The following is a 26138-nucleotide window of genomic DNA, read 5'->3' on the forward strand; positions in this document are numbered from 1 at the left end:
TCGATGACAAATAAGAGTGCATCGGTAGAAGCAGAATCGTTTCAGAATCGTCACAAATGAATAATATAGCAACAGTTAGAAAATAAGACCGAATCAAAGAGACGGATTGCAAGGTGGGTCAGTTGTCGCGCGGTCTGCGCCGCTTATCGCTTGTCGCGTAGCTCTGAAAGGTTGGAATTGCAGTTCGAAAATGTAGAAACTGCATGAATACACGTAACAGAACTATGTACAAGTCTTCAAAAGATTGAAACTGTTGTGTACAACTTGATCTAGAAAACTTACCATTCTGGGAAGAGGTCTGTGCTCGATGAACAACCGGGACAGGTAGACGTAGAATAACTGTTGACCCAACCGGTGCACGATCAAGAATACCGCAAATGAAAATCGATAGATCTCGTGGTTACGCGGTGGTCGCAGGAAACACGATCCCCTAGTTTCCGACGGCAGGAAAAGCGTCGGGAATCACCCCCGGTGGAAAAGAAGCTAGTCGATAGTCGACCGAGCGCGACCGGTCGAAATGCAAATGGTTCGTGGCAGGTTTCTCGGTTCGAGTGGCGCCACCCGCCCCTCCCCACCCCTATCCCCACCGTTGTTCATTGTGATCGCAACACCGACGTTCCATTGTGTCGTCTGGCAGTCCGCGACCGTCTGCAAGAGTAGAACGGCGACGTTTTGCAGCACGTTGCCGGCACCACCGGCACACACCACCAACACACCGCGTATCGGCACCGATGTACCTACGTGCCTGTGCCCTCCCCACCACCGACACACCATTTTCCGTATCGTATAGTACGTTACGTTCGTCGGTTCGCCGCGTTCGTTCGTTCGTTCGTCCGTTCGTTCGCGTTCATTCATACTCTGGCCTCGCTGACGAGCCACGTGGTTCCTGAGTCGCTGTCCTCTCTCTCTCTCTCTCTCTCCCGCTGGTTGGTTAAGCTTTCTGTGCAACCTCTTGTTACCGTGCGCCGCTTGCAAAACAAGGACGCGGTCAATTCTTCGCCCCCGACGCCAATGCATGCGGCGCTTCGTCCTTCGTGAGCGTCTTTCACCAATCATGCTCTCTCTCTCTCTCTCTCTCTCCCCCTCTCCTTCTCCTTCTCTCTGTTAAAGACCCGTGATCTGCTGATTGGTAATCGCTAGGATCGGGTCGGATATTATTCTCCACGGGTGCGGATCGGGACCCGAAAATAAAAATTGGCTGCGTCGATTGCAAAAAGTAGAATCGAAATTGAATGTTATTTCTGCTCTTAATAATTATTGGATATGGGTGTAAATGAATGTACACTGGTACTTTTAAAATAAAAGTTAGTCTTTATTTCACGGCGCGGAAGGAAGCACTTTACCCCATGAGATGTCTTAGCTTCGACTGAATTTATGAAGAAAAGAATCGTTGGGACCCCCAGAAAGGAAACCAGAGTCCCTTCGTATCTCCAAACTGTTTAGGTTAGCCCCCCACAGTTCGGCACTTGGAAGAAAGTATACTTCTGAGAACGTTCCATCGATACTTCGTAATCTCTGTTTAAGAATACGACTCTGAGATGGTTGATTCATTTTTGTGACTTGTTGATAATAATCCAACAATAATTTTTATAGAAAATCATGTACAAATCATGCACAGTAGAAGAACCTCGATTATCCGGGCCTCTGATGCTCGAATTCTTTATCGTGCCGAATACTTTCCACAAAGAATTAGTTTGCACTAAACCAACCCACACGCTGCACGATTTATGTACTGCACACACTTCGATGAAGATTAAACTCGGCGTTGAAATTATGTAATTGTTGTATCATCCGAACAATCGTGTTCCACTAATTAGCACGGATAATCGAAGGTCTACTGCATCGACATTTTGAATTTTTAAAATTTTCGTACAATTTTGAATTTGACTCGACCTGATGAAATAATATTTCAGAAATGCCCAAGTCTGCTATTGAGAAACGCTTGCGAATTTGAATGGGAGTACGATGGTTCGCTTCCAATGTACAGCTTCGCGTCCTTGTATAAAAAAATTGAGATTTGTATATTGATAACAACGCATCAACACCCTGTTCCTTCGGGTGGGTATTAGGTCCAAACAAACCCGTGTTTATAAACATCCGAACGTCGCACACGGCGCGGCGTTCTGACTTCTCACGAAGCGATTTCACAAGTTCGTACAGAGGTAGGGCAATTATTCGTGCATTAAAACCAATGAGTGACGTGTAAGAAAACTGTACCCACGAAATGAATAAAAATGTTGCATACCCTATAAACGCTTTAATTTATTCTTAATCATTACGTCGGATAATGTGTTACGATGGCTGATTACTGGAACAATTACTCTTATGTATTCTCGTAATGATAATTGTATTATTGTGAAGCGTGAGTTGCTAAATCGGAAAATGGAAAATTGAATAGAATGGACGGAGAGAGCTGAGTACCATAATCTGTTTCTAGTACTAATGGAAACTCCACTACATACTATGGGGAATAAGTTATCCAATCGGAAAACGAGAAGATAAATGGAACCTTTGACAAGCTGGATCAAAATCGATCCCCACTCAATATAACTTGTTCGGTAATTGTTCAACGTGGTGGGTACGATGTTATCGGACAATATCTTGAATAATTGAAGATGCTTCCAGCGAGTATTCATTTTCCAATTAATGCAGCAAGCCTAGCTGCTAACTACAATGCTATAATTGCACTAAGATTGCAGTATAATTATAACACAATGACTCGCGTGTTTTATTTCAAGGTCAGATTTAAATAATTAGATATATCTGTAAGATGGTCAAGGTTGAATTTTAATAATCAGATACGACAAGAAATTGGTCAACAATTAATTTCCTAAAGAGAAAGATCTTTTATAATTACGATCATTGTAAATTGAAACATATAATGCGGGTCATTTGACCGGTGTCGGTAGGTTTAGCCTCGAACAAACGAGAGTCTCAACCATTTTCTCCATCTGGAAAAATCGCCAATCAAATAAATCATCTTTCTTCAATCCTTCGCTCGCCGTTGTCATTTATTACGATCTGCAAATTGCTCTCGAGTCAACGATTCGATAGCCTTGCTGGAATCTTCGTGCGATCAGCCGACAAACGGCTGGTTTCGCGGAGAGTCGACTATAGGAAAAAATGAAAAAACAGATAGTATCTCCTAAGACGGCTCGTTACGTAAGCTCGCAACGATAACGATCCAACCGGCTGCTACCGCCGGTCGCGGCATTGGAGTTTCCAAGACTGATTTCTATGTCGCGACTTCGATCAATCCGCGTCGCCGACGGACGTCGCGGTTTCCTTAGATCTGTTTGCCTAAGTATTTAGCACGGGGGAAGCTATGCATTTTCTAACCTGAGCGACGCGCAGTCATGGTCGGAATGCTGTCCTGCTAGAATAACCAAAAGTGCTGACATTTGCGACCAATATCGATGTATCACGCTTTGATGCACATTCAATTTATTACTATACGAGCGCGTACTTGTAACACTACTGTAATGCACAATTGTTTTAACGCTAGACCCACCACTGTCGGTCGAATGACCAGTTTCGCATTTCTTATTTTACAATACATATATACTGTATATTGAAATTAAACAGCTACTTCCATGGGAAATGTTTCGATGACCTGTAATAAAGATTATACGCGATCCACACAAGTAACTACAGTCTTGACACCGTAGACGCTGAGCCGTTTGAATGCCGAGGGGCGCGAACAGTCTTCATAAATCGTGTTTGTAAATACGTAGCGCGTTGATCTATACGTAGCGTATCCAGTACTGAAACAAGCAGCGGTACAGCGCGTTTCATAGTGACCCCAGCCCTAGAAGACTCGGAAGACGCGTAAGACCTACGACGGAAGGTCAGCTCGAATCGGCGTTTGTTTCCCGGCAGGCGTCGCGTTCGTCTGGTGTATCCAAAAGCAGGTTCATTCATGTACGCGCGCGACGCTGCGTGGCGCGTCGCGTCGCGTCGGGCCGGGCCGGTACACGTGACTCTGCCGGACCCTACAGTCACAGAGAGACCGTGTTCAGTGTTCACGGCATGGCGCCGCTAGTAGAAGAGCAGCAGTTTCCTACTCGCGATCTATACCCCGTGTGTGTGTGTGTGTGTGTATAGGTGTCCGACTGTGTATGCGAGCATCGGAGGACCGCCAGAGTCGTGGGCACAGTAGCAGAGCCGAAGCGTCTGTGCTCAGTCTGCAGCCAGCAACGGCCAATCAGGCTCTGGCTGGGTGCTCCAACGCCTGCACCTTCCGTACTCTACGTTGGTGCATGAATGGATCCACTACACCTACCCCCACCACACTTTCTTTCGCCCACCCACGGCTCTCCCTATCCTCTCTCTCTCTCGCTCTCTCTCCCCCTCCTCCCTTCCTCCACACCCTTCTCTTTCCTTCCTGTTCGTATTATTATTATTGTCTCTCTTCCGCGGACAACGTCTCTCTCTCTCTCTCTTCTACTTCGGCCCTCGACCTGCTCTTTCCTTCCCCCTCCTCTCCTTCGTCAGTCTTGTTATTGTTGTCACTCTTCCTTGCGTAACCATGTCTCTCTCTCTCTCTCTCTCTCTCTCTCTCTCTCTCTCTCTTTCTTGCGAGATTCCCTCTCTTTTTCTTGCGGACGGTATCTCTGTCTCTCCCTCTCTTGTTCGCTCGCTCAGCTACCCCATTCGAACGGTCTTACCGAGTTCGTCGCACTCTTTCTCAAGAGATGGTTCAGTCGGTCGGTCGGTCGATCCAGCGGTCGCTCATGCGGTCGTCGGCCAGGGCAGAGTTTAGGTGACGCAGTGGTTGCCGGCGATTATGTCTGCGACAGCGCTTGGGAGCAGTTCGCGGGGTTGGAGCTGGCGATCTAGGGAGGTTGGGCTTTTTTCGATATTCCGTTGCTGTTGTAAAAGGTTTCGTTAGGGTCTCTATAGCCGTAGGAGGTTTGGGTTAGGTTTGTCCCTGTTGGAGAAAGTTTCACTTTGTAAGTTAAAGAAAATTCTTGAAACACATAAATCGATTTTCCTCGCGATTCGTACGACGAAGTCGAGTTCGACCGGTATCGCCCGGCCAGTTCGGTAGCTGAAACAGGGGTGTCAGGTTTCGTACACTCGAACACGAGCCCCCTGCTCGTATCGCTTTGCCCCGACGTTGTCAAAGGCATCGTTGCGGTGGTATTTTCATGGTTGATTACCATTCCCTCCGAGAAACAGAGGATCATGCGCGTGCAGTCGTATTCCGACGGTCGTCCTTTACCGTCTCCCGAGACGCGCGGACAGAGGCACTCACCGTTGTGCTGCGCGTGACGGTAAAGCGGCCATTCTTACGAATTTTGTTTTTTGACATTTTCAAAGGATATAGAAGCCCGTTCAGACACGGCGGAAACTGCGCGTTTTCGACCGCGCGGACCTTATTTACATTAGCGTACGTGGATTCGTTCACACGCATCCGCGCGGTCGAACGATCAAAAACAAAAATCGCGCGGTTTCCGCCGTGTCTGAACGGGGTCTTACGATCGCATAGCGACTAATGCGTCCGATGTTTACAGGTATCTGGACAGGTACGAAAAGGTGCACTTCCTAGGAGAAGACGGACAGCAAGCTGACGACGACGACGAGGACTCCAGACACAGAAAATGGTCCGCCAGGGCATTACACTCCGTTCCTCTTACGTATAATCATCATCAACACAATGTCGCAGGTAATTACACTGAATTCTATCTTTGTACCCACTTCTTCAATCCTCTTTTCTACAGAGTTGATGCGAAAGCAACGAGAACATTCAAACTACACCAATATTTTCATCTCCGCGTATACATAAATCGTACAACTGTTCTCTCTACACGTGTGACGTGACTGGCCCCGCGCGGCCCCAGGGGCCACCGTTTATCGCTCGTTTATCCCTGACGGAGCGTGGAGTGCGGGCTCGTCTCGCTGTCGAAGCACCGGTCACAACGGAACGGTTACCGTCGCGCTATCCAATTAGATTTTTGTCACGCAACGGCCGGGTTTCGCGTTCGCCGGCTCTCGGACAACGCTGGGGATTTACGATCGTTCTCGATCACAACCGTTTTTACCAACTTTTCTTCTCTGTTCTCGGTGCTCGCGCATTTCGCGTGCACGCCCGCACACGCTCGAACCACTTTCAAATGCGTTTTCCGCCCGAGCATTGTTCCACGGTTTTTCTCACTCTCGCCAGCAGATACACAGCTCTCTCTCTCTCTCTCTCTCTCTCTCTCTCTCTCTCTCTCTCTCTCTCCCTCTCCCTCTCGCGTCTGGTCACGCGAGAACACATAGACGAATAGACACGTATACAGTCCGATAACTACAGTTCCAATAACTATTTTATAATTGAACCAAATGACTTGAGATTTCTGAGCTGCTAGAACGATTACTGTGCTAGGAAATGTGTACAAAGAGTATTTGTACAACTTTTAAAAACGCGAATATGTTTTTTCCAAATTGAACCCAACAGCTCGAGTTTTGTTGAGACGCTGCGCTGGAGGGATTAGTTTGTTAGCTAATGTGTAACTAAAAAAGTGGATACATAGACACACAATTAGTCGGACACATGGACACTTGCTTGCGTGCACCACGCGGAGAACGTGTGTCCTGCACGCCACGGTTCAATAATTCGCCGTGTTACCGATTTCCGTTGGTGATCATTCTTCTTTCTTTTTCCCTTTTTTCGTACGGCATTCGCCTGTTCCCGTTGACGACGACTTTTGTTCGCATTTTCGTGTGTGCGTGGTAGCGATCTACATGCATACTATGCTGACTTTCGAATTAAGTGTCCCTGGGTCGATGCAGTTCTATGTTGCACACGACCAGTTGCATCCTTCCTGCTGTATGTATATTGTATACCAGACGTTCTATACGGTGCATTAAATGCAAACAAAACCGTTTACATAATCTAAAGTCAAAAACTAAATGAAACAAGTGTTGGGAACAAGAGAAGTCGCAATGTCTTCACTCCAATCAAGTCGCAAACTCAATCGACTCTGAAATACATGGAATACCCCAAAGTTCTCGCAGTTTCCACCCCCATTGACCGACGTCGGTATAGTTTCCGGTCAGTGTCCGATTCACAGTCGTATTTAATCATGCGTGTTCAAAGAGCGAAAGAGAAAAGCAACGGTAAAATAAGTGGACAAGTATTCTAGACGAGGGTGTGGGTGGAGGTTGAATCGGGGGGTTGGAAGGTTGGGGATGAAACGTATGCCATGAACGGAAAAAATCTAAGCGCCCGGTCATCATCGGGCCTTCGTCGTTGGAGGATCGCGAAGCTCTGTGGAAACAGGTGAAAGCTCCCGAAACTCGTTCCATAAAAAAAGCATCGGGGGGGGGGGGGTAAAAGCGTGCGCGTGCGTGTGTGCGTTCGCGTTCCCGCACCACAGGGACACATGTGCGGGTCTCGGAGCGCTATAAACGCGCTATATGCAGCACGTCGAGGCGGCAACGGGTTATTGACGTGCTTCTGTGGAGCTGTTGTCGACCGAAAGAGGGATATACAGATAGAGAGCCGGTCTGGCTGTGAATAAACGCGCATACGTGCGCGCGCGATAGTACCTAGATGCGTCGCTCTCATACGGGTACTGGGTGGTTCCGAAAGCACACCGACTAGCCAAATTCAAGGATCAGGGAAGCTTTTCGCGAAGGATTGTTCATGTTCGATGCTCACGTCGGTTTTCACAATTTTGTTCAATGTGTGTCTTTCTGAACAATTTTTCTTACAATCAATCATTCAACATTTCTGTTTTTTCCATAATTACAACAACATATTTAATTTTCAGACGCGATTCAAATAAATATTGAAAAAGATCCAAACTGGGATCGAAACGTTGATTTTGTTTGACAATTAGCAAAGTTGCTTCATAATTCGTAATAAACGATCGAACCGTTGCGCCGAAAACATTTAAAAATTTATTATCAGCAAATACGATCGATAGAAGAAACATATTTTGTTCAATGTTGTTGATAGACTTTCTTTCTAGTGCATTGTTTATTCAAAACTTGACCGAAACGACTCGAGTTTCGTTGAGATGTTAGAAGGATTAGTTTACCAGCGTGAAAAACATTTTTGGAATATTTCTACTGCTCAGAGTCACCACTAAAAATTGCTTTACCATTATTGAAGATAACGTTCAGATTATGAAATATGTTCGTATGTAATCAATTCCGTATTACGTATATCAATTCTATATCCATAATGGGTTACTACTAGCCTGCGGATCTTTATGCAAGATAAAAATTGTCTGCATCGATTGCAAGAGATAGAAACTAAATCTAATTTTGTTATTTCCTCCCTTATTGATTTTAATAGAGGAGAAATCGTGTATTGACGTCTTCAATTTTAAAAATTTTCAATAATTCTGAATTTCGTCTACTCAATTTTTTACATTGAAAGTGTTTAATTTTCGAGTTCGAAGGGTTAAATTCCTCTTCTATTTGTGCCAAAGTTTCATCCAACCGATTAACCCTTTGCACTCGAAGCAATTTGAACTCCAAAATCAAGACATTTGTTTCAACCCAGATCATTTTTGTTCTATGCAATCTTTTTTACATTGTGCACGTGAAATTGAACCTGTTTTCGTATATAACAGTTGAGCTTTCTACAATTTATAGAATACAGACAAATTGAAGAATGTTAAAAAAACTGTTTTGAATAATGGTATGTACAATTTTTAGTGGCGCCTCAGACTCGCCATTCGAGTGCAAACGGTATAGCTTGCTATGAGTGATAGATTATTAAAAATGGCAAAAATTGTGGAAATCTGCAATATACAATATACAGTCTGTTTTATAGAATTTTTAATCTACAGAATGTGTACGGTGTACACAATATGGGTTGCATCCAGTGTGCAACGTGTACAACATACGCGTAGCGTACAATATACAATCTATTTTATACTCGTACAATTTTTAATCTACGCAATGTGTACGCTGTACAACATGGGTTTCATATAATATACGGCATGATGCATAGCCTGGATGATGCATAAAGTACATAATACACAATAATGCATAACGCGACGCAGAAGAGAGGCGTCGCGTGTGGCGATGCATCTGTACTGCGCGACGCGTGCACATCGTCGCGTACAGTGTGCAGAGCGCGGCGTGTGTCAGTCGCGGCGATCGTACTAGAACGCGCGCAACGTGCGCGAGATAATTTAATGGGCAATAATCATGACACACATAGAACCGCGCATACACCTCCGTGGCCGCGGTCCGACTGTCGGAACGCGGGTCTATATTTCGCGCGCACGCGTACCGTAGCTTATCGCAGCTTCGTCGACGCCGTGCTCTCTCTCTCTCTCTCTCTCTCTCTCTCTCTCTCCCCTCTCTCCCTCTTTCCCCCACCTTTCTCTCCACCCCCGTTGCTTTCTTTCTGCACACCACCCCCGGCACCCCCACCTTTCCTGCTCGAGTTCTTACGCGCATACGTCTCTTCTGCACCTCGAGCCGACGGGAAACGATCCTGCGATAACGAACCGTCGCGTTGCGAGGCTGCAATCTTTCATCTTTCGGGGAAAGAGAGTTGATAGGAAACTTATCTCGTTTGATATCTCCGAAAAAGTGTAGAAACCTCTCCTTACTAATCAGTAGGCCGCGGATATTCATGCATCTATGGCTTATCAAAATCGTTTAGTACGATTTTTTTATTTATTTTGGATCTACGAATGCTATTAATAACGAAAATGGAATTTTCTCTGCTAACACTTTCGTCAAATTTGTCTATAAAAATTCAGAATTGTATACATATACATACATCCTTCCTCTACATGTATTCTGGTTTTCATAAAGTTGTTTGCATTGGTATTGCGTGTTTAGACGACATTGCCTACGCGTTCTGCATTTTCCTTGTTTCGCTGAGAATCGGGGAATCCCAGGGAAAACAAACAAGTACTGCATAATGTATCATATGTATATCAGTCGCCTTCCAGAGTACGTTGTCAATCATCGACTTTACGCCCTCTGGCGCCGGACGAGCGCGGTAACATCGCTCGAAAAGTTCTCTGGGTTTTTATTCCGACGTCGACCGGTTTAATTAAATTTATCGATTTTCTTCGACAAACAAGCGAGTAACGATTGCTCTTTAACTCTGTCCCGCGCCTCTTAGTGCTGTGAAAACGAATTCGGAAAACGTCGTTCCCATAGGTCACATTTTTAATGTAGGAGTCATTTAGACTCCTTCTGAACACGAATTTTATTTTCAAAATTAAGGGGATGAAGCAAAATGTGATTGTTGTGCTTTATCGCAATTTTTTCAGTTCGATCATCCTCGGTGATTATTACTTGAACATTTATAAATCAATTTTCCTGGCCACGATCTAAAATGGTGTTTCGTCCGTCGCGTCTATTAGATTGCCATTAAAATTAATTGAATATTAGCTCCTCGAATTAGCGATAGTCTGCCGACTATCGGTAAACCGATCGCGAAAATTAGTAGGTCGTCGGAAGCGAGCGTAAATTGCCGTCGCGACGAATTAATCCAGCGCGGAAGAAACGGAAGCCGCGAATTCAACGATTGCACGTCGCGAATCGGCCGAGGGCGCGATTGTGCGAGTCACGCAAGTTTCGCGGCTACGCGTTTTCATAAATATTGATTGCATCACAAAATTCATCCGAATCGAACGTGGTAAAACGATAAAATATGGGTCGCGCGATATCGTCTCTCGATCGGAATAGCTACAGCTCGGTTCTAAAGTTACGCAGGAACGCGCGAGAATTTTGCACGCTGACACCAGCTCCTTAAACGTGGCATCGATTTTGCGGCGCACACGCCCATTATTTCATCACTGCCAGTGACATCTCGCTCGAACTTCATCCCGGCAGGTGACACGCAAAACTGATTCCGGTCCGAGCTGACCCGAGTCATCGAAAAGTGGGTGACTCTCGAAACAACGCTCTCTCCAAACCCCCATTTTTGAGTTTTCATATCAGCATAAGTGGTGCTTGCGAATTGTTGAATACCCTGACTACGATCCTGTAAACTGTTGTCCCTCGCCACCCTGATTTTTTGAAAAAATATAAGTTTTAAAATAGGGTTGCATTGGTTCAATGAAAGAGTACTTCAAGAGTGCCATAGTTCCCCTCGGATATGCGAATGTTAACCATTATACAATTTGAATAATTACATATATAAATATTCCTTACCTCAGCAGGAATATTTTAATATTCTAACTCGTATTCATTGTAACATTTTAATAATTCTTATCAGCACGATTCATAACGAACACGGCGACCTTAATTGCATTGCAAAAAGAAGTACAAATAACATATACAAAATCAATGCAACATGCGCAGCACCGCGGTACATAGAAATCATATATCATACGTTATTTTTCGATGTAAACAGTATCAAGCAAACATTACAGGTCCATTTAAAATAAAAAACTGAAACAAAATACTAGAATCATTAATGAAACAGTGTAATGTGTATAATATGATATAAACTAAGAGTATGTACTGATCATCCTCTTATACAAATATACATATAATTGAACAGCTATTAATCTCATCATTATATGAAATGAATTCCATGAATGTTCTCGACACACCGGGATCGGACCTGACCCGGGCACCGGAGGATGCTCCCCGCAAGGACGAATAGAATCCCTTTCCTTCCCGAGTATCGTCAGGGATATACGATCGGGGAGGCACGGTGTTTCCAAAACAGCGAGTGCGTTTCGGGGGTGATCTGGGGTGTAGAAAACAACGCCGTGAAAGTTGCGCGCGACACAGCACGAAGCTCCGTCGAAAGAGCACTTGGTTACCGGACGCGGGCGAGTCCGTTGATAACGCGAAAACCGTGTAAAAAGGCGTGAAAGGGGTTAAAGAAAGAAACGAACCAGCAAAACAAAGTCGAAACAAACAAAGACGAAAGTAGAGAAAAAAGAGAGAGAAAGAGAGAGAGAGGGGGGGGAGGGTGGTGGTGGTGGTGGCCAGCAAGCAAGCCAGCCAGCCAGGGGTAGCAGGAAAAAGAGCAAACGCTATCCACCGTTGTAGAAGGAGAGAGAAGGAGAGGTTCGTGTCGGGATACGCGGGATAGAGCGCGCGCGGGAGACACGATGCGAGAGTCACAATCAATAAGCGTTTGCGAGGGATAGGTGTTCCGCGCCGCGTAGTCCTCGATTCTCTCTCTCTCTCTCTCTCTCTCTCTCTCTCTCTCTCTCCCTCCCTCTCCTCTCTCTCGGCGTAATACGGCGGTTCTTGACGCATGCGCTCCGTAACTCCCGATATTCCGGCCCCGAGCCTTTCCAGCTCTTCGCTTCGAGTTCGGGCTGCCCTTCCCATCACGGGTCGTTGCGTCGGCCGAATCCGGCCGTCATCTAGGGAGAAAACCAGACCGCACCGGCGATTGGTGACGTTTAGACCGCGTGCCATCGATGCACCCTCTTCTTCCACCACCCCCACTCTCTCTCCCTCTCTCTCTCTCTCTCCCTTCTCCACACGCGACAGCTCGTTACAGCTTTCGGTGGCGTTCCGCGACCAATCGTTGCCTCTTTCTCGAGCACCTGCGAGCCACCGACTGTTGTTGACTCCCCCGAAAGATTAGGTGTTTAGACCTCGGTGTATGTACCTCCGTGCACCCTTCCCCCGCACCCTTTATCCCCTCTACAGATTGCTTCGCTGCGCGGCATCACTGGGTAGACTGGGTAGCTGGCTATTGCGCTTTTGCAGTCCTTGAGAGAGCACCGTTGCCTCTTCCTAGCGCACCTGCGAGCCACCAACTTTTGACTCCACCGCAAGATTTGGTGTTTAGACCTCGATGCACTCCTCCCCCCACCCTTTATCCCCTCCCCAGCTTGCTTCGTTGCGTGGCATCGCTGGGTAGACTCTGTTTACTGCGCTTTTGCAGTCCTTGAGAGACCGTTGCCTCTTTCTAGCGCACCTGCGAGCCACCGACAGTGGACTCCCCCGGAAGATTACGTCTTTAGGTCACGGTCTGCGTCGGTGCACCCTGTATCCCCTCCCTTTCTTGCTTCGGTGCATATTATGACATCGCTGAGAAGCTAGTTATGCATGTACCACGCTTGCAGCCATTGTCGCAGGATCACTGCTTCTTCCTTGGACCTCTTCGAACCCCTAGAATATTAAAAACTTAACCCTTCCACAGTTTAATCTGTACGACGTACGCATTTGTTGCTTTTTAAGAATAATCGATAATTTCTTAAGCAATGTTTTAACTCGTTCACCACAACGTTCGACCGAGAGCACACTCGATGTTTTGACTCTCGGTACCGCGCGTCTTGCCACCGGTGTTCACAAGCGGCGAGCACAATAGCATTTAAATTACGCTTGTATCGGTTATCGGTCCCTGTTGTAAGACCGTTCATTTACACGCGAGAAGCGCGTTGACAGGACGCGCGAGAAGGAAAACGAGAGCGCCGTCGTACCGGTGCGTTGTACCCTCTGCTATTCCATTATCACGGCGAAGAATGAGAAGTAATGCCGCCTGCATGCGGGAACATTCGACGCGCTTATCATCGGTTTATTAACAAAGGCGCTGCACGTTGATTAATTACGAGCGTGCTCGTACAACAGATCTCTCGGATTCAAAGAAAATTTGTTCCTCCCGTCGACATTTCCTCAAGAAAGTGCGACGAAACGAGAAATATATCACTTGGACCGGTTTGTATATTCTTCGCGCTAATTCGAATAATCTCGCGTTGATCCACGGTGTCATTTTTTCACTGATGTGATCCAAGGTTTCATCGATTAGCTACGGGTGGTGATTTTTGCAGTTCGTTCAAAGACATATTCGTCCCCGCGCTGGCTCAAGCTTCCGCGAACTTTTCTAAACGAGAAGTGGCTGTTGCTGACAAAGTTCGCAACTTATCGACGGAATGATAGAATTACGAAACTCCCGGGTCTAATAGATACATACCTCGAGAAGTCGTCCCGAGGAAAGCTTGCGGGACCGCGTCGAGTAAATCGTAACTCGATCGGACGTTGTTATTTCGCATTCAATTTAAAGTCGAACGCCGCGCGCCGCGCCGCGCCAGTCGGCCGAAATGGCGAAGCGGATGGAAGCAACAGAGTAATCGTGGTTGATAGGCGTTACACGAGAAGCAATTGCGGTTATTAAACGTGACCTCTGTTTCTTCATCCACCGGTCCGCCATTCCCACCGAATCAAATACCGATTTTCATTTCACCTCGCGACGAGCCTTGCTTTGGTCGCGTTCAACCGAGGTGGTGCCGTTCTTTACCCGTATTCGAGGTGCAGTCTCTACTTCAAAATTAATTTTTGCACTGGAAAAAGGTGCAATCTTGGGAACAGCATTGATCTTGTGCGGTACATGTTCTGTACTAATCCGACGCACCTCCTCCGCACAATTAAATTCTGACATATTCCCCGCATTAAGTGGGAATACACCCACAGCGTAATCGTTGTACATATACTCTTTTCGCTAATCCCGGATGTTTCCCATGCACTAAATCGGACATACTCCTCGCATTAATTCTGAACGCGTACTTTGCACTAAGTCGAGGTCGTCTATGCACTAATTCTGCGCGCAACGTTCTAATCCGAGGCATTTGCCGAAATAGAGGGTGTACGCTTCGCGCTAATCCGAATTGCGCACGTAAAAGTGAAAACCGCGAGGAGAAACGAGTGGGTTTTTGTCGGAGTCGGTTTCTTTACCGGCGGAGGAGCTCGTAGATACCGCCGAAAGGCAACATTTCTCCTGGGACGCGATATTGATCGCGGTTCTGCGGCTAAAAAGATTACCGCGAATCGCGATGATATTGCTCCACGGCCGGCAATTCGGATCCATTTTCCCTGTAACGTTCCGCGCATCTTCGAGCTACGTGTTCCGAAGCACAGCGCCGAGGGACGAGTACATTTAAACTAACCCCTCGTATATCCCGCGAAGCGCCCTTTAAAACCTTATCACCCTCCCCACCGTTTTCGTATAACGCCAGTTACAATTATTATCCCCTCGTTCGTAATTATTTAGCATTATTATTGCACGGCGTCGCTTATTTGGTACTCGATATCACGTGTTATCCATAATGAATCCGTCCGCGCCGAATTCTGCCGATTTACCGCATTGTAATCGAGAACTGGTTGAATTCAGAATTTCGTTACACCGGTCATATACATGTATAACGTTCATATATTTATACAGTGACTCCCGCTAATATTCGGACACTCTTCAAAAGACGATCACTTTTTTAATATCGGACCGTGCGATTTGACATTCTTTCAGAAGTTGGAACAATTGGGTTTGCTACGCAAGTTGTCCGAATTGCAGAGAAAATACTGAAAGTTGCATTTTTCGTAAAGTTACATTTTTTGCGATACATATTACACAACTCTTACGCAACTCCGACCAATAGGAATTTTTGAAAATTTGTTTTTCACATTCTGTAGCAAACTAATTGCTCCAGCTTCCCCGACAAGTTCAAATCGTAAGGTACAATATTTAAAAAGTTATCGTTTTTTTTTCTCGCACACTCTTTTGCAAAAGCACAGGGTACTCGATGCAAAAATAAATTTCTGCATACTCTATCCTCCGTTCGCATAAAATTCATAGTTATTTAGTAAACTGCGGATGCTTATGCAAATTTCAATTTTTGTAGGCAAATTTGAAGAAAGTAAGTAGCCTTTGAAGTTCTGGAATTAGTGAAAATCGTACAATAAAATTTTTGGAACCCATAAATGCATAAACCCATAAAGATCCGCAGTCTATTAATTAGTCTGTGTGGATCGAAAGATCGTATAATCGGCAGGTTAATGAAAGTGCTGATATTTTCATGAAAATGTCGTTGGTATTGCATACGATGATCGATTAGATCGAGCGGGTTAAAGTCAGGCGAGAACTTCCCGCTCGATCGGGATATTTTCGTTGGTTCGCAGGGATCTCTGACCCTGACCGGGTACAACCTACTTAGAGTCGTGATTTGTCGATCACACCAGTTGCGCGGGTGGTTGTAGCGTAGAGTCTGAGCCAGACTTGCATCTTTCCTTCGCCTCTTACGTACGGGAAAGATCGTCTGCGACCTCGAGACAAATCGAACCCGCGGAAAAACTGATTTTCCAACGAAAATCCTAACTTCCCTTTGATTAAACTCGATTGCACGTTTCCGTAGATCGTTCGTTCGATAATTCGCGTATGCGGGTGGTCTGTCAATGATTCGATTGTTCTGGTTTTCGGTGACCTTGGACGTTTTACAGACCATCCCTGGACACTAGAGAAAATTCTCTAGGCGAATTTTAAGAAAGTGTAATTAAGTAAAATCTGATTTTCAGTGGCAGTAGCCTTTTCAGATCTTTTAGAATTCTATTTTACATTCCAGCATTTTTCACAGTCTAGTTATTAGCAGTCGAATCGACGGAAATATTCTTATCGGATATAGAATAGTCTCAAGAGAGCTTTCACGTGATTATAACTAGTTCTCCGTAAAAAAAAGCATAAGAAAAGCAATTTTTTTATGTCACGATGCTTAGCGAATTCGTCAAAAATCTTGGGAAAAAAGAGTTGACAAAAAGTTTGCTATAATCACGTGAAAAACAGAGTAATCTCTGCCCCCCCCCCCCCCTCCCCCCGAACTTGAGTAAAATAGAAACTGATTTCCTTTCTTAACGTGTTTAATAGGTTGAAAATAATATAACACAGTATGTATCTCACGTTTTTCTCATAGATGTATAAAATCCGCAGTCTAGTAATAAGCGTTGTTGTGTTTGCAGAATCTCTTCGTGAATACAACGGCCTCTCGTCGGACCTGTACAAACCATCAAACTACGATAAGCTCGCACTCTCCTTATTGTCGCCGTTGCCGAACGAGCAGGACTTCGCGATCAACGTTTGCACGTTGTTGTCGAACGAGGGCAAGCACATCCTGCGGCTCGACAAGTATCCTCGTCTGGTGAACATCCTGCTGGCACACGCTGGCGTCTTCGACTCGCCGGGCACAAGGCAGCTCTTCATCGAGGTCTACTCCCGGGTGAGGAACTACTCGATCAACTCGTTCTGGTCGGACGTACTCGACTCCCAGGACGTGATAGATCTCACGAACGAGAGGACGTTCATGAAGAAACCAGCGACCAGTCCGCAGACATTCTCCAGGCGGAAAATCTTAGAGAAGCAGAACAAAAGCGCCGCCCAGATCGAGAACGATGAGCCCTCAACGTCGATGGACGTCGACGGGGTAAGGCTAACTACATAATCAATTCAGTTAGACTAGCTACTAGCCAGGCTCCTCTGATGTTCCTTTAGAAGGAAACTTGATTTCGCTCGGCGCAGAAAAGACCAGTGCGTTCCGACTTTTCCAATAAATTGTGGTAATCACGGTGTATCGCGTGAAACAGAGGAAATCGCAAATCCCGGCGAGACCTCTGCGGGATTATTCGTGACCGATTGCTGAAGATTTTGCAAGATGTTCCTCTTCTCGATTCAACTAAAAAAATCCTGATTTACATAGGACAACCTGTACACTACCTTATATTGCATGCGAATCGGTTTGGCTGCTCTATCGATTTGATCTAAATGAAACGACGGCAGCACTCTCTTCAGGAAAATTTCCAGATTACTCCGAATTCCACAACGAATAGCTAAAGTCCTGAACAGGTTCGGAAGAAACTTTAACGCGACGACTTCACTTTCAGGTGCTTCCGGACTGCTCGAGACTGGACCCCAACCAGGATGAGAATTTGAAAGACCAGAACCAAAACTCCATCAAGTTCGAGGAGGAGGACAGAGACCTGTTTTGCGTTGGAAGAACGTTGGGCACGCAGGATCCTTACGGTCAACGTGTCCTGCAGATAGCGTCGATTCTACGGAACCTGAGCTTCACGCCGGAGAACGCGGCGGTACTCGGAAGGAATCGGTGTTTCTTAAGATTCGTGTTACTGTGCGTGAGGGCGAGGTGGAGTAATCTCCATCAGCTCGGCTTCGACATACTAGGGAACATTGCGAACGAAATCATCCTGAAAGAGGCTGGCGAGAGGATAACGGACGTCGTGTTGTCATGCGTCGCGAGGGGAATCGAGTCCCAGGACAGGTTTATCGTGATTTCCTGTTTGGAGGTGCTTAATAAAGTTAGCCAACAAGACAGCAACGAAGAGATCGTCACGTTCGGGCTGGAGGACAATGTGTATGAACTTATATGCAGGTAAATGGACCCTCTGATGCACGATGCTTCGGCCGATCGGTGATGGTATCCAGAAAATGTTAGTTGACTCTTTGCGCCAGATCTAGCAACTCTAATAACTAGACTGCGGATTCGATAGTTATCTAGGAACACTTACTCTCCTGTCCATAAATCGCCGGACACTTACTTATCTTCAACGAAATGGTAATTAAAGAATATAAGCCTCCAGCTTGATTTGATTGTTCCATTTTGATTAGATGTACGAGGGTAGTCCCAGAAGTACCCGACCTAACAAGGAAAACACAAAAAATTTGGGAAGAAATAACTTTATTCCTCAACGTAGTCTCCTTTTAGCTCGATACACTTTCCCCCGCGATGTTCAATAGCTCCGATACAACCCTGTTTATTGTAGTGAGATCCGTCGAGCTCCTCAAAATAGTAATCAACCGCAGACTCCACCTCTTCATTCTTGGCAAATCTTTTACCACCGAGCCATTTTTTCAAGTTTGGAAAGAGAAAATAGTCTGAGGGGGTTATATCTGGCGAATAGGGTGCGTGAGGAAGCAATTCGAACTTTAACTCATTGATTTTGGCCACCGCGATACCGAATGTGTGAACTGGTGCATCGTCCTGATGGAACAACACTTTCTTTCTCGCTAAATGCTATTGGTTTGGTAGCTGTCAAACAAATACTAAACAACGTAGCGTCTTCAGACTTCAAACTTAAGCTTTATAAAGATTGTACTTTTGGCTATAGTGAGTTTTCAAATAACAACCGCCAGCTATATGACAAGGTCGGGTACTTCTGGGACTACCCTCGTAGCTATTGTACGATAATATTTGAATGCAAAAAAAAAATTAAGTATACCATTTGAATAAATGTTGGAAACAAGAAGACTCTAGAAGTCAAATTGGAAAACAAATTGCCCCACTTAAATTTGAAAAATTAGAGAATATAAGAATAATAATTAAAATTTAAAAGATATTTTGGTCAGATTTGATTTACATGTTCTCTACATTCGAAAAAATTAGTAAGTACTATTTTTGTTTCATAATACAGGTCCTTAATAATTATGGACGGGAGTGTACACGAAGGTTTTAAATGCCAACATGAAAGTTGATTCTCGTCCATTGTCCAACGCACAGCGGAAATGTCTAAATTCTAGAGTCGAGATAGCTTGGAGTGCGAAGGGTAAACATCGAAGACGGACAATGAATAGAGCGTGGTGTATTTTTGCAGGTTTCTGGCTCTGAACGACATAGCCCTTTTAGTATACACCTTGGAATGTTTGTACGCGTTGACATCGTTGGGTGAGAGGCCATGTACTAGCGTCGCGCGGGTACGCGGAGCTATCGACACGTTGGTGGCCCTCGTGACAGTGGAAGCGCAGAGCTACGGGCCAAAGGCTTGCATCTTGATGCGAGTGATCGAGACGGTGTCCACTGTAGCTGTGCCACCAAGCACAACGCAAAACACTCCGGTCACTGCTACTGCTCCAGCTGCGACAGTGTCACCGTCAGTGCCAACTATACCAGCCACTATCACTGCTACACCTGCCCCGGTCAGCCCTGCTCCTGCGCGACCTACCACCCCCGCTGCAACCATAGCGAAATCTACAACGCACAGTAAGTATTGTCTAAAAGAGTATTAATGCCATAAACAAACTGAGAGTACATTGCTCCGTTATGTCTGTACAGAAGCGGTGGAGACAACCAGTTCCATGCAACAGCAACACGCTCACCAGCAAACCATCCAAGAAAACGAGCAGTTCGCCCTCGGTTGGCTGAGAGCAACATTCGAATTGGCGCCTGGTGTGCGTATAGAGCAAGAAGAATTGTACAAGAAGTATCTCGGTTGTTGCACAAAGATGGGCAGGAGAGGAGTGATCGCTCCGCTTCACTTTCCAAGATGCGTTAGGTGGGTATTCGCATCGAAAAGTATATATTAGCTTGTCCCAGAAGTTTCTTTCGGAATGTGTTCCTTTAATATTGCTAAATAAATATTAGGTTGTCCCAAAAGCTGGTTTTCATGTTGTCATGTGGCAAATTCATGTTAACAAGTGCTAACACGCATTCCGAAAGAAACTCTTGGGACAGTCTAATATATTGCATCGATTAAAGCTTTATAAGATATTTCCTTAGAATATACCGATAGAATTGCTAAATAGAAGTACTAAATCGAAGCGTTTGGCTGTCCAGCGTAGAGTCTGTTAGGTTCGACAGGTGAACAAGAAAGTTTGAGTTCTATCGTGTGGTTTCAGATCTGTGTTTGGCGGAAGCGTTGGACCAAATCCGTTGAAAGGTGAAACAACTGGTACTCAGTATTACGAAGGAATCAGAGTACGGGCTACACCTCCCCAAGTAACTTATCCGAGCCAAACCGCAGTTGGGACTAACACAGCTCCAATTCCAGCGATCAACACAACTCCAGTAAAGGTGCTTCCCGTACAACAGCGTACAATCAAGAGTATTAGTCCTGCTCCTGATAGCACGGCCCTAGACAATCCTGCATCTGGGCCTCAAAAGCTCCTTCCCACCCCAGCGTCACCTATCCTGAAAGCCCAATTGTCTGCCCCACCGAAACCATCATCCAGTGCATCATCGAACACTTGTTCAACTCAATCCCAAAATCCAGTCACCAAGGTTGATTCTAAAAGTCAGGTGGGTCCGAGTCCTAGCTTTCTACCGTTCTCTCTACCACTCATGACCTGTTATTTTGGTTATGGTTTCACGATATATATTCGCTACTGTAATATGGGCTTTCCTTAACAACGTTACATTTTTTGCATGACTCGAGTCCCTGTGTACTCCCATCGCTACCGTAATGCATGCAGATAAGTACGAACGTGCACGACGTCGACCATCTTATTTGAAACATTTTGTTTCTTCGAACCGTAACAAGAATTTGACACTTTTATCAGCAGTTCATGTGGATTTTTATACGCTAAACACACACAGATACAACATTTACTTTTCGTCAGCACCTTCGGTGCTCCTTTTTATAATATTTTTGAAGTACCTTCAAACCTTCGTAATATTATAAGAAAAACATGCCGTTGTACTTAGGAGAGTCTGTAGAATCATTTTCGTAGCTTTTGTGCTTAAAGCTTGATAAATTCTTGAATTTGTAAATTTTCGAAATTAATTTCGAAGTTCGTGTTCGATGTGTAAGAATCCGCAACGATCGATTACTTATGATTCGTTTCAAATAAGCAGGCCACGTCGGCGATTTGTATAAAGTATAAGTATCAAGTGAGATATCGATTCAAAGACAAACATCGAGTACACGAATCTTCCATTACTATGTGTGTGACGCGAGACATTAATTTCTACGAATTGAATTTACCATAACACACACACACACAGAGAGAGAGAGAGAGAGAGGGGGAGAGAGAGAGAGAGAGAGAGAGAGAGAGAGAGAGAGAGAGAGAGAGAGAGAGAGAGAGAGAGAGAGAGAGAGAGAGAGAGAGAGAATTTGCTTCATATCTTTCATTTTTATACGTTCCAGAGCTTACAGCCTTCATATATTTTTTCTCGGTAATTATTATTACGAGAACGACATTGGCTATGAGATTTTATTGCTGCATGATTAAAAAGTAGACCGTACGTTTCAATCTGTATGTATGTATATTTACGGATTTCTTTTCATGCGGCTGTAATTCGTTTCATACACGATATTTCAACTATCTTTATTATAACAAACAATATATTAAAATTAATATTTAAGCTACTTAGTTTAACTTATCTTACTTGGTCAATGCTTAGCAATAAATACAACGCCGTTACAAACAATGTTACGACTATTGTTACAATATTTCAAAAGATGCAGAAACACAGTTGCAGTAGAACCATTTACAACATTTAAGACAATATTTAAGTAATTTTTCTTCTACTATTATTCATATTTAAAGATAAACTCGCACGCATCGTAAGAATATCTTTTTCGTCGGAAAATTTGATTTGTTAAAAGAACGATTAACTTTGATTCAGTTGTAATATTGGAAATACTTTTTTTCTTCTTAAATTTCTTCTATTATCAATATAATTCTCTGATTAATGTAAGCATCGTGAGAATGATTTCTCTTAGATCGAAAGTTTTATTGATCGTGGGACAATGATTGTTGATCAGGTGTCAGTGTCGCATCCTCACTTGAGTCAAGCGTTACTGTCCAGCGGATCCCAGACTCAACCGCTGCAGCCACAGTTGGTGCAGCAACAGTCGCAAACTATCCAGGTAGTTGCGAAGGAGGATAATCGAAGTGGTACCACATCCAGTTCCATAATAAAAAGCCTACTGGCTACTAAGGTAACGGTCAGCAGCGACTGCATGCCCAGTACTGCTGCGACTTGTGTGTCTACCCCTACTGCCTGTGTAACAAACACTACTGCTAGCATCGCATCCAGCATCAGTGCGAACCAGCTAATAACCAGCAACCAGGTATCATTGTTGTATATTAACAATGAAAAACTGTAGTGTTATTTTTTTCTGTACTATTCAGTTTGTAGGTTGTTCAGTGTGATATTTTATTCGACGATGGCCTCTACCTGTAAAATAGCTGATTCTTTCGAGATTATCTTATCGAATATCTTTCTGATATTCTTTCGAGTCCATAAATCATTCATTTTCATTTACCGTTTTGTTTCTACGATTTTGCAGTTTTCGACTCCGCGCAGCGTTTTTACAGGTTGAGACCAGACTTGAAAATGATTTTCTGCCGTACGAGTATTTATTTTGGAACATGCATTCGAGCGAAACTATTTTTATTTTCGACGATTAAGTCCAGTAATATTTAACAAAGTAATTTTATTTATGAACAAAGACGTTCACGTTTGAAATTTGACTAACAAAACGCATGGTGTGTTCGAGTTTGAAATGATTTTTTGCTCCGACGATAGTAAAGAAAAACTATGCGAGAAGTGTTCTATCGAAAAACAGCGAAGCGAATCTAGTTTGCTGAAATTGTGTTCAATCGACAGGTTGCGCAACGCCAACAACAGCAGAGGCTACTGCAGCAACAACTGACTAACGTATCACAGCCACCTACAACAACAACAGCCGCATCAACAATACTCCCAAAGACTTATGTCAACTCGAAGCAACAAAAGCCAGCTATTACACCCATTCCTGCCAAAAAAATACAAAGGCTCAACGGAGCCAAGTTTATTCTGACTAATAATTGTGACAAGGTACGCTATCGTTTTCGCTTCTGTCCCTTTTGTTATTTTATTCAAATTGATGAGTTGACATTTACATCTTAGGTTCCTTGGTTATGTGTTTCGCATTAGAAAAATAAAAGTCACAACGTGTTGGACAAGTTCACCTACGAATAACAGAACAGTATAATTTATTTGGGAAAACTGTGTGTGAAATTGATACGAGGGACGGATGAGAACTAATAATGTCAGCAAATCGAAAAGAATGCATGCGTACTCTTATAAATTTCAAGTTCAACGCATCAAATCTGCAGTCTAATCATAAGCATTGCAGCTGATGCGAGATTTCGAATTGTGATACGAACAATAATGTTTCAGACTGAAGTAAATGATAACGAGAACGTCAACCAAATCGCAATATCGACGAACGCTTCCCAGCTGTTGCTGAACTCGACCGAGAACCACATATCGTCCACCATCAAGCTGTGTCGACCACCAACGACAACAGTGACGACAGCCAACAAGACAACGCAGCGTTCGACGTGCACGTCGATCGCGGAGGACTCGGATTCTACGAACAACTCCTTGGCGTCTAGCAGTGGGATTGGTGGCAGCAGGGATTGCTCTGGTGTTGGTGTCGAAGAGGACAACTCGTTAACAAGTTTCGAGGGTATACTGCTGAACGGTGCGCCGAGTAACATGGACATCGACGCGCAGGACGACGGGTCCTCGAAAGACTCGTCGAGCGTGACGTCCAAGGGGAAGCCTTTGCAGAGCATGATGCTGGCGGACCTCTTGGAAAGAAAGGTGGAGAAAGAGCCGATATTGAACGGCGTCCTAGGGAAGAACTCCATCAACGAGAAAGGGATCGACTTGGTGGAGAACCACATCAAGAAAGTGTTGAAAGAATCTCCGACGGATATGAAGCTGAAGACAGAGGTTGAAGAGGGAAACGTTCTGCAGACAGAGAACTCGGAGGACACGTTGATAGAGGCTCCTAGAGGGATCAAGAGGGCGGCCAGCGAGTCCGACGACGTGGACGTGAAGAAACTCAAGTACTCTAACGGCACAATGTCGCCGGACCCGGCGGTGGACTCGACAACGGCTGAGTCGACGGTTTCCAGTATCAAATCCGAAGAGCAAGACGACGATAAAGACAGCGAAAAGGCAACGGTATCATCTACCGCTGCGAATTTGTACGCAGCTTTAGCCGCAGATTGTATGGAGGACGAGACGGACCTCGATGAGAATGTGAACGTGACCGTGAAGGAAGAGCCAGTTCCGACGATAAAAGAGGAGCCACCGCATATGTTCGTCAATCAGATCAATCAGACAACTCCGCAACCTCAACAACAGCCACCGCTGCCTCAACCACAGCCACCGATGCAGCTTCAACAACATCCTCCTCAACCTCAACCTCAACCTCAACCTCAGCTGCAACCGCAGCCACTTCCTCAGATGCAACAACATCAGCAACAACAACAGCTGATCGTCGCGGCGCCGAGACAGACGCTGGTGGTGCAGCAAACCATCCAGCCGAACAACCAGGTGACTAGAACTTTTTCCTTCTTTCTCGCCCTTAGGATATCTTACGGAGATGTTAAACGCTTTTTAATGGAACCTTCCACAGCAATTTTCATTGTGAACTAGCAAGTCGCCCTTCGTAACGTCATCTAATACTTTCATTTAAGATTGCAATGTATAAAGAAAATTTCTTTGCTTTCTTTTGGTACAGCAGAATTATTGATAATCCTATAGATAGGCTTTCGATAGGTGAAGCGTTAAGATATACTATAGTTGGAATTTAGCGTACACATTTTGCCATCGAGAACAAAACAAGAGTTTCTTTACATTTATTCTAACTATCGCAGACATTTTGCAAACAGGTGATCATACCTGCTGCGTCGATGAAGGCCAGACAAGCGCAGCCCCAGCCCCAGGTTCTGTTGCAACAAGGTGCAGGAGGACAGTTGCAGTACGTGGTTTCCGGTGGCGTTCCAGGCCAGAACTATGTCCTGGCGCAGCCTCAAACTACATTGGTCCAGGGACAGGCGCAGACTGTCTTAGTGGCGCAGACGACGCAGCAGCAAGGAACCGGAGCGAAGACTATCATCATTCTACAGCCACAAGCAACGGCCCCGCCTACTCAGCAGAAAATGGTGGCCGTCACGCCTCAAGGACAACAAGTGGTCGTCACTCAAGTCTCCAGACCTATCCTGCAGAGTCCTGCGCTGGGCAACATACCGCCACCGCTTGTCCCAACCTCGGGAACTATACCACAGACCTCCATCATCGTAAACAGCTCCGTGGCGCAAACGAATCCCAACACTGTCACCGTCACCATACCAGCGATGGCTCAACAAACACCTGTCTCCACCAGCGTACCCTCCAGAGTCGTCACACCTACCCCAGCTTCGACACCGCCTCCTACGAGACCGACCACGCCGCATCAAGCCGCTGCTACTCATGGACTGGCCGCGAAAATACCCCCGAAAATCATCAAGACTGTCAGTTCCTCTACCTCCACCGAACCGGAGTCGAAACCGTCGACCAGCCAGAATCAGCCGGAAAATAAAACCATCACCATTAAGATCGATCCTAACGCTTTTCTGTGCGAGTGGCGGGGGTGTTTGAGGTAATATTCGAAAGAAATATGTTTCGTATATAAGTAGATTTTAGCGGTGCATACTAACAATCAGTCTTTTAACGATCTTTTAACTTTTTCTCAGAAACTAACTATTCCACCTTTACGGTTGAATTTTAATTACTACACGCGTGGTTTTCCTCAAGTAGAAGTAATCAGTGGGTCCTTCCATGCCGAATCGATCACTTTTTGCAGGCACCATCGACGATTTTGTTCTGAATGAAATATGTTGTAGTCCATGAGAAATTAGGGGGGGTTTATTAAGTCATCAT

The 26138-nt window shown here is 45.0% G+C and overlaps 1 protein-coding gene across 5 annotated transcripts in view; it reads left to right on the top strand.

Annotated features, from left to right (window-relative positions):
- Positions 1 to 26138, top strand: part of Bap170 (Brahma associated protein 170kD) — a 61612-nt gene that overhangs the window by 31804 nt on the left and 3670 nt on the right. For 2 of the 5 annotated variants that reach the window (XM_076441380.1, XM_076441364.1), the window contains exons 4-13: positions 5517 to 5668; positions 16666 to 17126; positions 17584 to 18089; positions 19309 to 19694; positions 19767 to 19986; positions 20330 to 20729; positions 22198 to 22506; positions 23046 to 23255; positions 23601 to 24770; positions 25094 to 25857. In XM_076441380.1, the coding sequence (XP_076297495.1) occupies positions 5517 to 5668; positions 16666 to 17126; positions 17584 to 18089; positions 19309 to 19694; positions 19767 to 19986; positions 20330 to 20729; positions 22198 to 22506; positions 23046 to 23255; positions 23601 to 24770; positions 25094 to 25857 (4578 nt within the window). The remainder of the gene's footprint in view (positions 1 to 5516; positions 5669 to 16665; positions 17127 to 17583; positions 18090 to 19308; positions 19695 to 19766; positions 19987 to 20329; positions 20730 to 22197; positions 22507 to 23045; positions 23256 to 23600; positions 24771 to 25093; positions 25858 to 26138) is intronic. The other 3 variants (XM_076441390.1, XM_076441369.1, XM_076441401.1) reach the window with 3 other exon arrangements.

The sequence above is a fragment of the Lasioglossum baleicum genome, chromosome 2 (assembly GCF_051020765.1).
Source record: "Lasioglossum baleicum chromosome 2, iyLasBale1, whole genome shotgun sequence".
NCBI classification, from domain to species: domain Eukaryota; kingdom Metazoa; phylum Arthropoda; class Insecta; order Hymenoptera; family Halictidae; genus Lasioglossum; species Lasioglossum baleicum.